This window comes from Muntiacus reevesi, chromosome 2 (genome assembly GCF_963930625.1).
Source record: "Muntiacus reevesi chromosome 2, mMunRee1.1, whole genome shotgun sequence".
Taxonomy (NCBI): Eukaryota; Metazoa; Chordata; class Mammalia; order Artiodactyla; family Cervidae; genus Muntiacus; species Muntiacus reevesi.
Window position 1 is genome coordinate 217,310,735 of NC_089250.1, and position 14,822 is coordinate 217,325,556.

General features: G+C 37.1%; 1 protein-coding gene across 2 annotated transcripts in view; it reads left to right on the plus strand.

The window, feature by feature from the left end:
* CNTNAP4 (contactin associated protein family member 4) overlaps positions 1–14,822 on the plus strand; it is a 272,200-nt gene that overhangs the window by 163,012 nt on the left and 94,366 nt on the right. For both annotated transcript variants that reach the window (XM_065925058.1, XM_065925059.1), the window contains exons 5-8: positions 1,655–1,858; positions 2,489–2,670; positions 3,456–3,599; positions 6,885–7,146. In XM_065925058.1, the coding sequence (XP_065781130.1) occupies positions 1,655–1,858; positions 2,489–2,670; positions 3,456–3,599; positions 6,885–7,146 (792 nt within the window). The remainder of the gene's footprint in view (positions 1–1,654; positions 1,859–2,488; positions 2,671–3,455; positions 3,600–6,884; positions 7,147–14,822) is intronic.

Below are 14,822 nucleotides of genomic sequence, written 5' to 3' on the forward strand. Positions count from 1 at the left end.
GACCATTATAATGTAATAACTATAGTGAAGAAGAGGGGGAAAAAGAAATAGAAGGCTGAAGTATCCCAGGCTAGTCCCTCATTGGTAAAAAAACAATCTCTTGGTAGCTAATTCCAAAGATAGACTTTATCTGAAATAAAATCATTATAGTGATGGTTGCCTTTAAGCAATGCATTAACTCAGAGATAACTGCATTGCTCCAAATGTGTCAGCATTTAAGGTCTGTCTTACTGGAATTTTTCTTAATTTATTGTAATCTAATAATCATAGGACACATTATTTGTATTTGACACAGAGTTATGTTTGTGTCATGCACATTCATTCAGCTATATAACAAGGAATAATTGTTCGGTTAACATTATTCTTTCTACAGAATGCAATGTTTATTCATGTGCACTTGGTGAATGAATTCTTTATAAGCACATTAACAAGATGTAGAAAAATCAAACCTCTGAATTTCCAAAAGATAGCTGCATAAAATAGTTGAAAAAAATTTTGGGTGGTGGTGAATGTAAATGGTTCACATTAAATATGATGGATAATCTGAATGAAATGCATATTTGAGCATACAAGTTGATGTAATAATTTTGTCGAATGAAACAAGATGAGTAAACTGTAATGTCATTCTGTTGACTGGGAGAAGTCACCTAACCAGTTGAAAAATAGCTTCCTATTTTATTGGGCTTCCCTAACCTCTTCATTTATTACATAAGTACACTCTCAAGGGTAATTGCTTTTTAAAAAAAACAATCTTTGATTTGTGAAATGTAGGAAATGCTACTAGGCTTTCTGAGTATTATCAGCTCTTTTTTGTGTCTCTTGCTCAGGGTGCAACTGATTTTGACAGATGTACTGTTATGTTACAGGTATAACATGACATCTTTTTTCAGATGAACTGAATAAAAGTGATCTTGACAATGACTAGATAAGACACTGTCAGAAAGCTGAAAAAACCTGTCAATGTCACAGTTATGACACAAACACGGCAGAACAACCCTTATAATGTCATTAAGTGAATATCTTTCCAGCAACACCCTTGAGAAGACAGAAAATAGCATTGCTCTTAAATACTATTACTTAGCCACAAAAATAATAAAATATAACACAAAGGTCAGTTTAATATATACTTGGGGTGGCATTTGATGAGTCTGATGTATATGTATGTATTTATATGTGGATCTCTTTTATATATGACACATATGAAAGAATTTTGAGATTTCAAAAGTAGAAAAAGACTTCTACTTTTTCAGAAACTAAAAAACCATTTAACTCCAGCATTTAAGAAAGTTATTGAAAATGTTGATCATGAAATATGCAAAGTGGTTTTATCAGTATTAATTATAACCTTTTCCTTGATGTTTTTATGGGTTAAGAAACAATCTTTAATAATATAAGAGAAATTAGGCATACATTTCAAGATGTATTTCTAGATCATGAGTTTTGTAAATAGGTGAGTAAAGGCTGAAATGGAAACAGTCCCAGGTGTCAAGAAGGAATTAGACATTTGGTGGTTTTATTTTCCATTATTATAATTGACTTGGAGCTGAACTATACATGTATGGGTATATGTATAATTCTCTCATAGATGTAGCTTTTAAATACTTTAATGAAAAGCATATTTATCCTTAGAACAACTTTTGATATCTTTGTCTAGGATCAGAGGTGGTTGATCTTGATGGAAAAAGTTGCCTTCTCTACAGACTTGATAAAAAATCTCTGAGCCCGATAAAGGATGTAATTTCTTTGAAATTTAAAACCATGCAGAGTGATGGGATTTTACTCCACCGGGAAGGGCAAAACGGAGATCACATCACACTGGAATTAAGAAGAGGAAAACTCTTTTTACTTATTAATTCAGGTAAAACTCTTTGGGTAAAGTGCTTGAAAATCTGGTCATTTAGCTATCACTTTAGTAACTTTATGTTTTTATAGCTCATCTTTTTTAACAATTAAGGTATTTTATTTCCACATTCAAGGAATACATACATACATACATATATATACATACACACATATATATGTATATATATACATAACATACATATATATATACATATACATATACACACACACACGCACACACACACACACACACACACATATATATATATATATATGTGCCAGTATTGCACTTTCATGTAGTTTGCAAACTATTCAGGACCCTCATTTGATGTTTTTTACACAGTGCTGATAGAACCACTTAGTTATTTTCAAACATCTTGATGGAACGGATGGGTCGCTGAAAAAATACTGAGGTAGTAAAAATAATAAGTTTGTAGCAAAGATGAAATTTTCATTGAGAATGAACATGTGATGATGGGTAATACTAATAAAGAGAGTTAAGAGTGGAAGAAATGAGAGCAGGTTGAGAGGATAGAGCATTCAAAGGTGAGCGTTTGGCTGGGGTGCATGGAGGGAGCCTGCGGTTGTTACAGAGACTGGCCCTTTCAAGCCGGAGTCACGGCTCTGCTGCTTTCTCCCCTCCCAGGTGACGCGGAGCCCGCGGCGCGCGCCCCGGGCGGGCTCGGCCTGGGCAGCCTGCTGGACGACCAGCAGTGGCACTCCGCGCTCGTCCAGCGCTGGGGCGCACAGGTCAACTTCACGGTGGACGAGCACAGGCGTCGCTTCCGCGCCCAGGGCGAGCTCAGCGACCTGCGTCTCGGTCATGAGGTGTGATGGTTACGTTTCAGTTCATGCAGACTTCCTGACGTCTCGGTGGTGAGGTCACACGGAAGGCAGTAGGCTCTGAAAACCCACCTGCAGAGTTAGGCCAGGTCCTGAGGAAGTGTTCCTCTAGGTAACCTCCCTCAAGCAGTGAATTTTGTGCCTATAGTACTGAGGCTTCATTTTGCTCCTCACATGTTAATTTATCATTGTAAAGAAATGTCATCTTTTTTGCCTGCAGTGTGTATGCAGGAAATCTCCGCGAAGAGATCTCATTACCACAAGTAAATATAGAATGTGTTGCATGATTTTGGAGGTGGGGGGGCAAAGAGCACTCCTGAACAGTGCAGATTTAGGGAAGAATGTAGCAACGAATAGGTTAACTGATTCATCAATAACCAATTCAAATGCACAAAAATCAATATATTCCAGAAATGTATACAAAATAAAATGTCATTATAATTGGTTACATTGTTAAAGCCAGTCACTATGGGAAAAAAAGATGTATTTTTCTTCAACAACCAATAAATATTCAAATCAGGTTTGATTAGCAACTTGTAAGAATAATCAGGCTCTTTATAAGTGAAAACTGAATGCATATAAACTTATTTTAAAATCTGCATCTTAATTTTCTTTTAAATCTCCATGTGAAATTAACAATATGGCAGTGTAGAGTACTGAAAAATTGATCTATCTGTGATGATTGCAGCTATAGTTGCTAATCATAACTATTTAAACAGATTATCAGAAAATCACTAAACAATATTATTGATGCCATCTTTCTTTCTAAGATCAGCTTTGGAGGGATTCCAGCACCTGGAAAATCAGTGTCATTCCCTCATAAACACTTTCATGGGTGTTTAGAAAATCTCTTTTACAATGGAGTGGATATCATTGATTTGGCCAAGCGACAGGACCCACAGATGATCATTCTGGTAAGAGAGTCTTCATGTTAACAAAAAAGGAAAACTGTGTGGCTTTCCCCCCACCCCCCCCCCAAAAATGCTTCATTTTGAATTCCCACTTGACATGATATTTTAGACCCTACTCTTGTTCTTTAAAAAAAAAAATTCTCAGTTCTCAGCTTGGCAATTTGCATGTATGGGATTAATTCTATGCAAAACATTTAAAATTCACAGGTCATGATTATTTTATTTTTATATGAAGTAAAGAACGTTCTTTTCTTGGTACAACTGATCGTTTTATTTTGTTGTAATATTATTGGACCCAGGAGACTAATTTCTTTTGCTCTGTAATTTCCTTAATAAGATACTCCCTGACTTACTCTCCGAAGCAGAATACTGGTTTCCTGGAATCAGATAACATGCACGTATATTAGAGAAGTGGTTGAAAAATTTGTATTTTGCCACGGTCATTCATAACTAATAAAAGAAACTAATAGGCTCTCACAAGATTGCATCTGCCAAGAGCAGTGCTGGTCAGGCTGCATGATGTTCTGATTCTGTGGAAATGTGGTGGAATTTAAATTCAGCTGTGTTGGTCAGGGTGCAGGCAGAGAAGCAGCACCGTTCTGGGTTTAGGGATAAGGGGTCTGTTTTAGGACTTGGATCGTAACAGCTGGAGGCGCTGCAAAGTGGAGGTCAGCTGTCTGGAAGAAGAGATGGAGCAGAGCAGAGTGAAAGAGGCAGGACACGCTGGGATAGTCGCCAGCCCCTCTGTCATCATCCTTCTCTGGACTTCATCACACACAGAAAACCTTTTGGGGAAAGTGGCCAGCCTTTCACTTCTGACTCAGGTGTCTTGTCAGCTCCCTCTTTGGCTAACTTTTAACTGGACCCAGACAAGAAAAGAGATTCTGGAAAACGTGGTTTCCAGCTTAACCTGCTTGCTGATAGAAAAGCAGACACATCCAACCATTTGAATACATTTCTTTAATTGTTCAAAATTCAAAATAAATAATAAAGCTCATGTTGTGTCAGTTAAACCCGGAGCACATCACAGGATTATTTATTGCTTATAAAATATTTTATTTTTAATTCTCTGTGTGAATTAATAGTGTGTGAATTGATAGTGTTTATATGAGCACACCATCCAGCAAGATTTTTTTTAAGTTATTTTTTTATATAAAAGGGAAAAGGATTTAGATGGAAAATAAAACTACTGTAGAGAGATAGATGTGAGTGTTTCATTGCAAAATGAATTTCCAGAAGCTGCTCATGTAGCTGACACTGGCTCTTCATTGCCAAAAGGATTTGCTCCTTACAGAGTAGCTAGCAAACAGCTGTCCAAATGCAGGTGGTAAATGTTTCCATTTTTACCAGGTTTGTTAGTCTTATAATTGCCTTTACATTATGCGTCAGTATATTTCACTCTTCAGCTTTTGATGTTTCATTCGCTGGGACAAGATATTTGTCTGCAGTGAAAGCTAGTTCACTTTTAACAGAATCACAATATAGCCAAATGTTTTTATTTAACCTAGACCAGTAGTTTAATTCCAGCTTGTATTGTTCTAAATAAAGTGATTTCATTGACTTTTCAAATCTATATTTAGAAGGTTTGTTGAAGGTTATTTTCAGGATAAATAAAAACATTTATCTTGATTTCTGAAGCCTGTTAAGGAGCATGCTAATTATTTCTAAATAGTTTAGACCTTAATGTTTTTTCTTAATCCTTAAGTATGTATTTAGTACTAACAGCAAAATAATCTTTCATGTACAATATCTTAATGAAAATTTGCAATTCTAATGTATCTTGAAGATCTATTTAAAAACCATTAGATAAGAAATAATACATGTAAATCTGATGACAAGAGCATAATGATAAGAAAAAAAAAAAAACCCAGTGGTTCAAAATAAGAATGTAAGTAGTACATTGTACATTGTATTGTGCAATGTTAAACCTAAAGAAAAAAAAAGGAAAAATAAGCAGAGGATGAAAGTGAGGCCAAAGAGCAACAAACCCATGAAAAAGGCTTAGATTCTTTATTAGGTAAATGCAAGATAAATAACAATGATACGTCACATGGGCATTTTGTCCTGGAATTTATGCAAATGTCAAAGAAATGTAATACGTATTGCTGCCAAGGATGTGGGGAAAAGTGTGTCTTTGTGTACTACTGTTGGAAATGTGGAGAATTTAACTTTTTTTGGAGTTCAAGAAAGAAACTGGAAATATTTATTAAAATATGTAGATACACTAGCTCTGAATTTAGATTGTCTTCTGAAGAACTGAAAATACATAGAGAAGCTTATTCATGCTTTGTTGAGAGAGGCAAAACTTTGAAACAAAGTGACAACATATTAGTGGAAGTGAAAGTGTCAGTTGCTCAGTCATGTCCCAACTCTTTGCAATCTGATGGACTGTAATTCACCGGGCTCCTCTGCCCTGGGATTCTCCAGGCAAGAATACGGGAGTGGGTAGCTGTTCCCTTCTCCAGGGGATCTTCCCAGCCCAGGGATCAAACCTAATTCTCCTGCTTTGCAGGCAGATTCTTCACCACTGAGCCACTGAGAAAACCCCTTGATAAGAAAACAATTGACTGAAAATTTGACCATTCACATAGTAGAATATTGCCTAATCAATAAAAGTAGGCATTAGGCTTTTACCAGATGACTCAAAGGGATTTCCATAAGGTATTTGTTAATGATAAAACCATGGTACAATAAACAGCATAAAACATGGCTCCCATTTTTATAAAATAAATAATGTCTAATGTGTTGGTATATGTATTCCAAATATATATTTAGGTGTTTGTGAATATACATATAACTGAATATATACCTTAAATATGTGTACACATATATATGTGTGTATGTATTAATATATATTTGTATATGTCAATGGTAATAGAAAATTATGAAAGAATATGGAAGGGGAACCAGTAGCTCATTAATATTGGTTATGTTATAGAGTGGCTTTGAAGCCAAAGGCAGCAAAAGTAGGAAGGGAAAACCAAGTAAAACATAAATAAAGAATTGTTTTAAATAAATTTTGATTGAATTCAATTGCATTGAGTTAGACGCCTTTGTGAAATTTGAGAAATGGGAAGAAAACGATTTCACCCAGAAAGCCCAGGGAGAGATTTGCCTGACTATGTATCACTGGATTTGAAGAGCCTTTAAAATATATGGCTAGGATTCCATTTCTATGTTGGTAGCAGTTTTCCATGTTGTTTTAAACCAGGGGTAATTAGATGGTTCAGATTCTATTACTAATGTGATGTGTCATTCTTAAAGCTTTCCCTTTTCCTCTCTTCTCAGGGAAATGTGTCGTTTTCTTGCTCACAACCGCAGTCTGTGCCTGTGACTTTTCTGAGCCCCAGGAGTTACTTGGCATTGCCGGGCTCTTTCGGGGAGGACGAGATTTCTGCCACTTTTCAATTTCGAACCTGGAATAAGGCTGGGCTCCTGTTATTCACGGAGCTTCAGCTGGTTTCAGGGGGTCTCCTCCTCTTTCTTAATGATGGAAAACTTAAGCTGCATCTCTACCATCCAGGAAAATTACCCAGTGACATCACAGCAGGTAATAAGTGTATTCCTGCAGGCAAACCATATGGGTTTGAAAGATTTCATTATCTCTCTGTCCCTTCTCTGTAAAATTTTATGCTTAACCCCCAAATTAATATTTGTTTAACAAATGAATACTTGAGTTAATAAGATTATCTCTTCCTTAGAGGAACTGGATTCCAATTTTCTTTTAAATATGGCTTCAGCACTAGCAGTTCTTATTAACCAAAATGATAGTTGTAGGGGAATAGAAATTTCCTTCCATGACTCTCTTGCCCACTTCAGATAAATCAGTGTATTCTGAGGAAATGCACTTTGAGAAAAATATGAAAGATTTGAAATGGATCCCAAGTTTGCTGGGTGTCTTCAATGGATGATGAGTCTTTGTGTAACACAGTTATAAGACTTATCTGGTCTTTGAGAGATGGGGAGGGGTCTTTTTGGGATTGGTATCTTTGTATTATTTAGTCAGATTAGCTTTGCTTGCTGCTGTAATCTGTGTGGAGTTGCATATATTTGGGGAAAAGATTTATGTGAAGCTCCTCATTTGGGAACCAAATGGAATTCTCTGCGCTTCTAGGCAATACGGTACCATTTTAATGGTTAGAAGTCATATAATTAGGGAGACTCTATGAGAGTCTGGAAAATTAATGTCTAATTTAGGTCAGTGCTTTGGGTGAGGGATATTTTTGTCTCTTCATTAAAATTATATAGTTCTTGACAAAGGATCTCCATCAAATTTTCATATATATGGAATAATACCCAAGCCAAGCAACTAGAGGTCACACTGGGGTAAATTGCTATATCGGTTTAATAAATGATCTTTAAAAACAATTTAAAGATGCCATTGTACTACTCATCTATATTAACTACGACCAAAATTAATAGAATATGAGCGGAGAGGAAAAAAGCTAAAATACAGTCGGAAACCAAATATAAGAAGCAAGTAGTATACAAATGAATATGCCGGGTCATTATGTTTCTTTTTTTGTTGTTCGTATACCACAGTAGTTTGAATGTGGGAACTGAAACTTCAATATCAATTACAATTTTTAAGAAGTACTGTGCTGTGACTTTTTAATGTAATACTCAAACTGTGGTACACTTGCAGGCTTGACAAAAGGAAATAAATTAATCAGTGTCATATTAATAATTAATAGACTCCCTAAAATGAGGGCCTAAAAATATAAACTTGCCATTAATGTGTAGTTTATTCTGATGTATTTGACATCCTCTGGGGTGGTTGTATTCATGGCCTAATTTTCAGCATCTTAGAGAAGCTGCTTCAGTGCAGTGTTATTGTACAGAGCCCCATGAAGCTAGTTCATTTCTAAACACTTTACAGACTTGCAAATTTAATAAACTACTAGGTGTAAATCTATCTAGACCACCTCGAATGATTTTAAAAATTAATGTTTAAATCTGAGTACAATCTTACCATCTATTATGACATCATATGACTTAGTGCTCATAGCTAATAATAAGGATCCTTGGCAAAATAGGAATGTTAATATAGTAAAATTGTTATACTTCAGATAATAAAGTAGGATCCCCCATTCCCATCTTTCTAGTTTCTTTCAAAATATTAATTTTTGCTAGTTTCAGCAAGAAAAGTGCATTTTGCATTTGAAAGTGGACTTTAAATGGTCTGGGTGTGTGGCCCATTTGTTTCTCCCATAGAGAAGACTTTCACAGGTACAGTGTTTGATAATTAAAACAGTTGTCAGGATGTATCATAATGACTGTGAAGAGAGTCGATGACCTGGTGGGTCAGTATCACATTACACTAAATCATTCTATCATATGAGAATGGCTCAGTTTTTCTTTACTACTGGAGGTATAAATTATTCATCTTACATATTTTCAAAACTCAAAGTTTTTAATGTATTTTACAATGGAATAAAAATGTAAGTTGTATTGAGGAAGAATGGAATTGTGCAGATGTTTGAATTATCAGGCTAAATTTTTAATGTGGTGTAGAGTTTTGCAAATCATTATTTGGAATGGTTCAAAAATATTATGTCAGTTTATGTCACTTCTGAGATATTAAAGATTTTGTATTAGTCTAAATCATAAAACACATTAGCAACCCTACAAAATCACCTGTGACACCAGTATTTGTCACCTTTTACATGGCAGAGTAAAAATCATTCAGGTCAAGAATCTAACGAACAATGTGGTTGTATTTTCCTAGTTAAAACAAATTCTTGACTATCAAATTTGAGATTTTTGCCATGAGTTTCACATTTCTGCTATTGTTTTTGCCTAAAGGTGAAAATCAGGCTTGAAAACAAGCTTCTTGCTCCCATGGGCAGGGCCTGGCAGATGACGGTTCTGCATGTTTCCGTTACTGAGCTTTCTGGTTCTTGTGACCCTGACAGAGGGGCTACCCTCTTGATTTGCTTCACCCAGGAGAAGCCATTTTTAAAGTTCCTTCTTTTCACTAATGGCATATTCCTGTCTTTCACATTAGAACCTCATCGCTCCCTGAAAGTTCTGCTTCCCCTTAACATGATTGACAGCTGTGACCTCCATATTTTCTTCTTGGCAAGAGCTATCTGGTGTCATGGACCTTTAATTCTGGTTAGTGGATATAGTTAGTGGGGATAACAATGTCTGGCACAGTTTCGGAGCATTGAAAGTTATTTGAAACAGGCAAACCCTTTAGTTGCTCCTTGAGTAATGGCCTTTGTAGAACTGCCTTTTGCTCTTTTGCAAAGAACCTACCTATACAGCAGAGTGGTGTTTTTTTGTTTTTTGTTTTTTTTTTCTGCTTTACACATCCTATTCCATGGACGCTTGTTATAATCTTATGGGGGAGTGACGGCAGCTGAAGTGTCATATTGTTTCTGTAGGTGGTTTTAAGACTGGTCCCTGAAGATTATATAGGAGGAACTGAGAGAAACTTTTTCTTCCTCCTGTATTTTGTATGTCTGTGTGTTTTGGGTCTGAGAGAGAGATAGAAGGAGAGAGAGAGAAGAGAAAGAGGGGAAGAAGGGGAGAGGGGAGAAGGTCCTTATAAACAGTCCCACCTTCTCCTGCCACTTGCAGTTGCAAACCTTTCCATTTATTCTTCTGTTCTTCCAGCTGGAGTTGTCAGTGGTTTCCACCCAGAGACCACAGTGATCACCCTTACTGTTGAACAGGTTGGGTTTGTTGCGTATTGCAACAGGGAGAACCCTTACCCAGGGAACCATGGGGAGTCTTATCACAAAGGTGTTAAGGAAGACTTGGCATAGAATTTTGGATTGATTATGTTAGCTGATTTGGAGGAAGGTTTCAAGGAAATGGAAAATTTGTGGAGATTAAATGCTGCCAGGAGGTGAGGGAATTTGTGTGGTTAAGTATCTTTGTAAATTTTATTTTGAAGAATGAGGCATGAAATAAAGCTAAATTTGTAATTGATTTAAAAAATCAGTTGTCATTCATGTTGTCTGGGAGAGGATTTGATATATTTGGTAGTTTGCACAGTAGCCTTGCTTTTGTCTGTGCTTAAACCAGATTATAGAGTAGTTTTGAAGGGATTCTGGATCCCATTTCATTGTAGTAACCTTGTCTGAGTGACCTGGTCTGATCTCAGTGTTCTGTGAGCTTGTTTATACTCCGCAGGAGAACCCTACCTCTAAGCTCTGGGTACTCTCCCATGTCTCCCACCATCAGGGCCCCCCTGAGAGCATCAGCCACTAGCCCCAGGTTCTTGGGGGCTGCTATTCTCTTTCTCAAAGTTAATTGTTTAACATGAGCCAAATAGCAAGGTCACCCCCCATCCTGCAGGCTGAGAAGAATGTGGATTGTGGCATCAGCTCACCAGTTGGATGCGTCCTTGGGTGATTTGTTAATCCTCTTGTGCTTCATGGTCTCCATGTTTGAAACGAGAATAACAGTAGTAATGTTGAAGATTAAATGACATGATGCATATAAAGCACATAGCACCTGGTGTGAATAATAGTCACTAGAACTGTTGTTATTATTTTTATTATTATTACACCAACACGTATTCCTTCCCCTACAAGCAAAAGTTGTGAGTGTTGGGAGCAGTGTACTAGAATGAGCGTTTAGTCACCTGAAACAGTGAATTGGAAAAAATTCATATTCTGCAATTCCTCCTTTTCCTTCCCCTCTTTCACTGTGTTGTGGCCTTGGAAAAGGGCTCACTTCTCTTCAGATATTAAAGTTGTAGACTTAAAAGAAAAATAGTATCCAATTTAAAAATTATCCTTTTTATCAAGTGGAGTTAAGTGAAACGAATTGCACAGGTCATTCATTATTTAACTTGAGTAATACATCCCTTCGATGGGTCATAAAAGTTTCCTCATCGTAAGCAAGTGATGTCTGTTACAAATGAGGCTCAAGAATAGTTTTCTGAAGGTTCCCTCACAAACACAGCACAACTCCGGAACCCACACGCTGAGCAGATGGGTGCATGTAACTGTGTCAAATTCAGAGTGGCCATCCTGGCATACTTGTGTTCTTAATCTAAGTTAGCTTCTGTGTTGACAGAAGATGCCCCGAGTCTTTGACTTTACTCTGCTGGCCCTACCCAGCAGCCCCTCAGAGCAAAGTTGCTCAGAGTGTGCCCCCTGGAACTTACTGGTTCAGCGAAATACTTGTTCCCAAGATAAGTACAGAAATTGGGAGTAAGCTCCTAGAAGCTGTTACAGCAAGAAGGCATCATTGCAACATCTAAGCATATGGTCAGTGGGCTTGTGTTTTAGATGCCTTCTTTCTTTAATGTTTTTGTCATTCGTTTTTACTGAATTTTATGAAAGTTACCAGTTTGCAGTAGGTCAGAAGAGAAAATGTCCCTCACCAGAGGTAGCTTGGTAAGCATCATCCCAGGCCAGTGGAAAGCTACGATGAGAAAACAGAAGCCAAGTCGTGTACGCAGGCACATCCGAGCTTTGCGAAAGAGATGGTGGGAAACCCATGGCAGGGTAAGGAGGGTGGGAAGTCTTTATCCGTGTGACGTAAAGCTCAGTACAAGGATTTTCGCTTTAAATGTATCCTCTTAAAGGAAGCACAGGATGACAAATTTGGGGCATTTGATTTATTTTAGTCCAATCTCATAGCGTCAGAGATTATGTAACTCTATTCAGTTTCCTATTTCAGAGTCCACTCTTAGAAAACATGTCCAAAATTATCTAGCCTACATCCTTCATTTTTCAGTTTTTAGGTCTTTCTCATTATCTTTCACAAACCAAATCAAAGTTGGGTCTTTGGAAATCTTTTTTTGGTTCATGGGTATAATGTAAAAGTAAGTTTTGGTGCCCAGGGTGGAGTTTGTGCTATGCTAAATGAGTCCAGGGCAAAGAGCTTCATCATCTAAAGCAGCTTCCATGCATTTTCTGTCTGAAAGCTTGTGGTCGGAAATAGCTGGGGAAATAAAGAAGTTGCACAAAATATCAGGAAAGAGGCCCATGACTTTTAGGTTTAATAGAGTACTTATATTTTCATTTAGTAATTTGATCTGCAGAATCATACAGAGTTGAATATTAGGTGGACATAAACCTTACTGATTTATCTACAACAGAGAGACTTAGATTTCACCAGTTTGCTGAGTATTCAAAACAGAACCCTATAGACTTAATTCCCTTTAAGAGGAAAAGGCTCCACAGCCTCCTTGATTCATGACACAGGGACCACCTTCGGAGGGTCTAGAGACTGTTTTTATAGGTGATAAGGAAACCTTGATTTTTTACTGTAGCAATTTTTATTATGTATATAAACTTGGAAAATACAGAAAAATTATAGCTAGGAATAAAAACAACCATGATTTTCTTGTATGTGAATATTAATGCTTGTGTGTATTTCCTTTCAGTCTTTTCCCATATTTATAGAATATCAGGAATATAGTTAGAATTGTATATATGGAGTTAATTCTCATTACTTACAGTAGTTATGTCCTATTAAGTTGTTGTGGACATGGAATTAATAAATACTAAACCATTGTTTCCAGGGGAAATACAGGGTTAGGTTCTTGCGAGCCTCTAGTGACAACATTTTTGTCCACCAATCAACACAACCTCGTATGTATGATTGTGTTTAAAGACACCTTCTTTAATGTTTATTGTTAATTACCAGCATTGAACTCATGGCCAACATTAACTCATGCCTGAAAGAAGCTTACCTCTCACATGTATTTTTCTCTGTAAGGCAGATCATTGCCTTCTTGCACTTCGGAATGCTAGACAACACTTTATCACTGTGTGAGGGGTCCTTTTAAACAGCAAAGTCACTAACAGGAAGCACAAAAATGTGAAGACAGGTTTACATAGGAGAGCTGAAGCAAGAAGCTTTGCCTTGCTTGACCTCAGCTGGAAACTTGCATGGCAGTTGACTTGAATTTTTCTCTGCTTTGTGTATTTCTGTGACTGACCCCAAAAGTGCCCCGAGTATTGATTTGGAGGCTACCAATATAGTATGGCAAGTAGTTGAATTTGCAAATACAAAATCTGTAAATTATGATCAACTTTATGAATATGGTTTTACACACTGCTTTTTTAACTTTCCATTATACTAGTACACTTTCAGCATCAATTATAATCTCTTTAAATACTTCTATAATGATTGACAATATACTTTGCTAAATATTCTAGACTCATAAAAGATAACTTTTACACCAAAGTGTAAAAGAGCAGATAAATCATTTTATTAGGTATAACCTAGAATTTCGGAAAATATCTGTGCTTTTCCCAAGCCACTCCTTTTAAAAGGTAAATTACATGCTGAAAGCTGAAAATTAGCCCATGCCAAATAATTGAAAGCTTTTCACCATTAAGGATTGTCCAAACTTGAATTAGAATTTTGTTCTCTCTACTGATGCCCCAAGACATGAAGGTAATCATGCACTATTTCCATGTATTTCAATATTCCAATTATTTCAATAACCTCAGATATGCAGATGACACCACCCTTATGGAAGAAAGTGAAGAGGAATTAAAGAGCCTCTTGGTGAAAGTGAAAGAGGAGAGTGAAAAAGCTGGCTTAAAACTCAACATTCAAAAAACCAAGATCATGGTATCTGGTCCCAGTCACTTCATGGCAAATAGATGGGAGACAATGGAAACAGTGACAGACTTTATTTCCTTGAGCTCCAAAATCACTGCAGATGGTGACTACAGCCTTGAAATTAAAAGATGCTTGCTCCTTGGAAGAAAAGCTATGGTAAACCTAGACAACATATTAAAAAGCAGAGACATTACTTTGCCAACCAAGGTCCATCTAGTCAAAGCTATGGTTTTTCCAGTAGTCATACATGGATGTGGACCATAAAGAAAGCTGAGTGCTGAAGAATTGATGCTTTTGAACTGTGATGTTGGAGAAGACTCTTGAGAGTCCCTTGGACTGCAAGGAGATCCAACCAGTCAATCCTTAAGGAAATAAATCCTGAATATTCATTGGAAGGACTGATGCTGAAGCTGAAGTTCCAATACTTTGACCACCTGATGCAAAGAGCTGACTCATTAGAAAAGCCTCTGATGCTGGGAAAGATTGAAGGCAGGAGGAGAAGGGATGACAGAGGTTGAGATGGCTGGCTGGCATCACTGACTCAATGGGCATGAGTCTGAGCAAGCTCCAGGAGATGGTGAAGGACAGGGAAGCCTGGTGTGCTGCAGTCACAAAGAGCTGGACACAACTGAGCGACTAACAACAATGTAGAGGGTGCTGATTGCCCCACCAATCTCCCTCCCC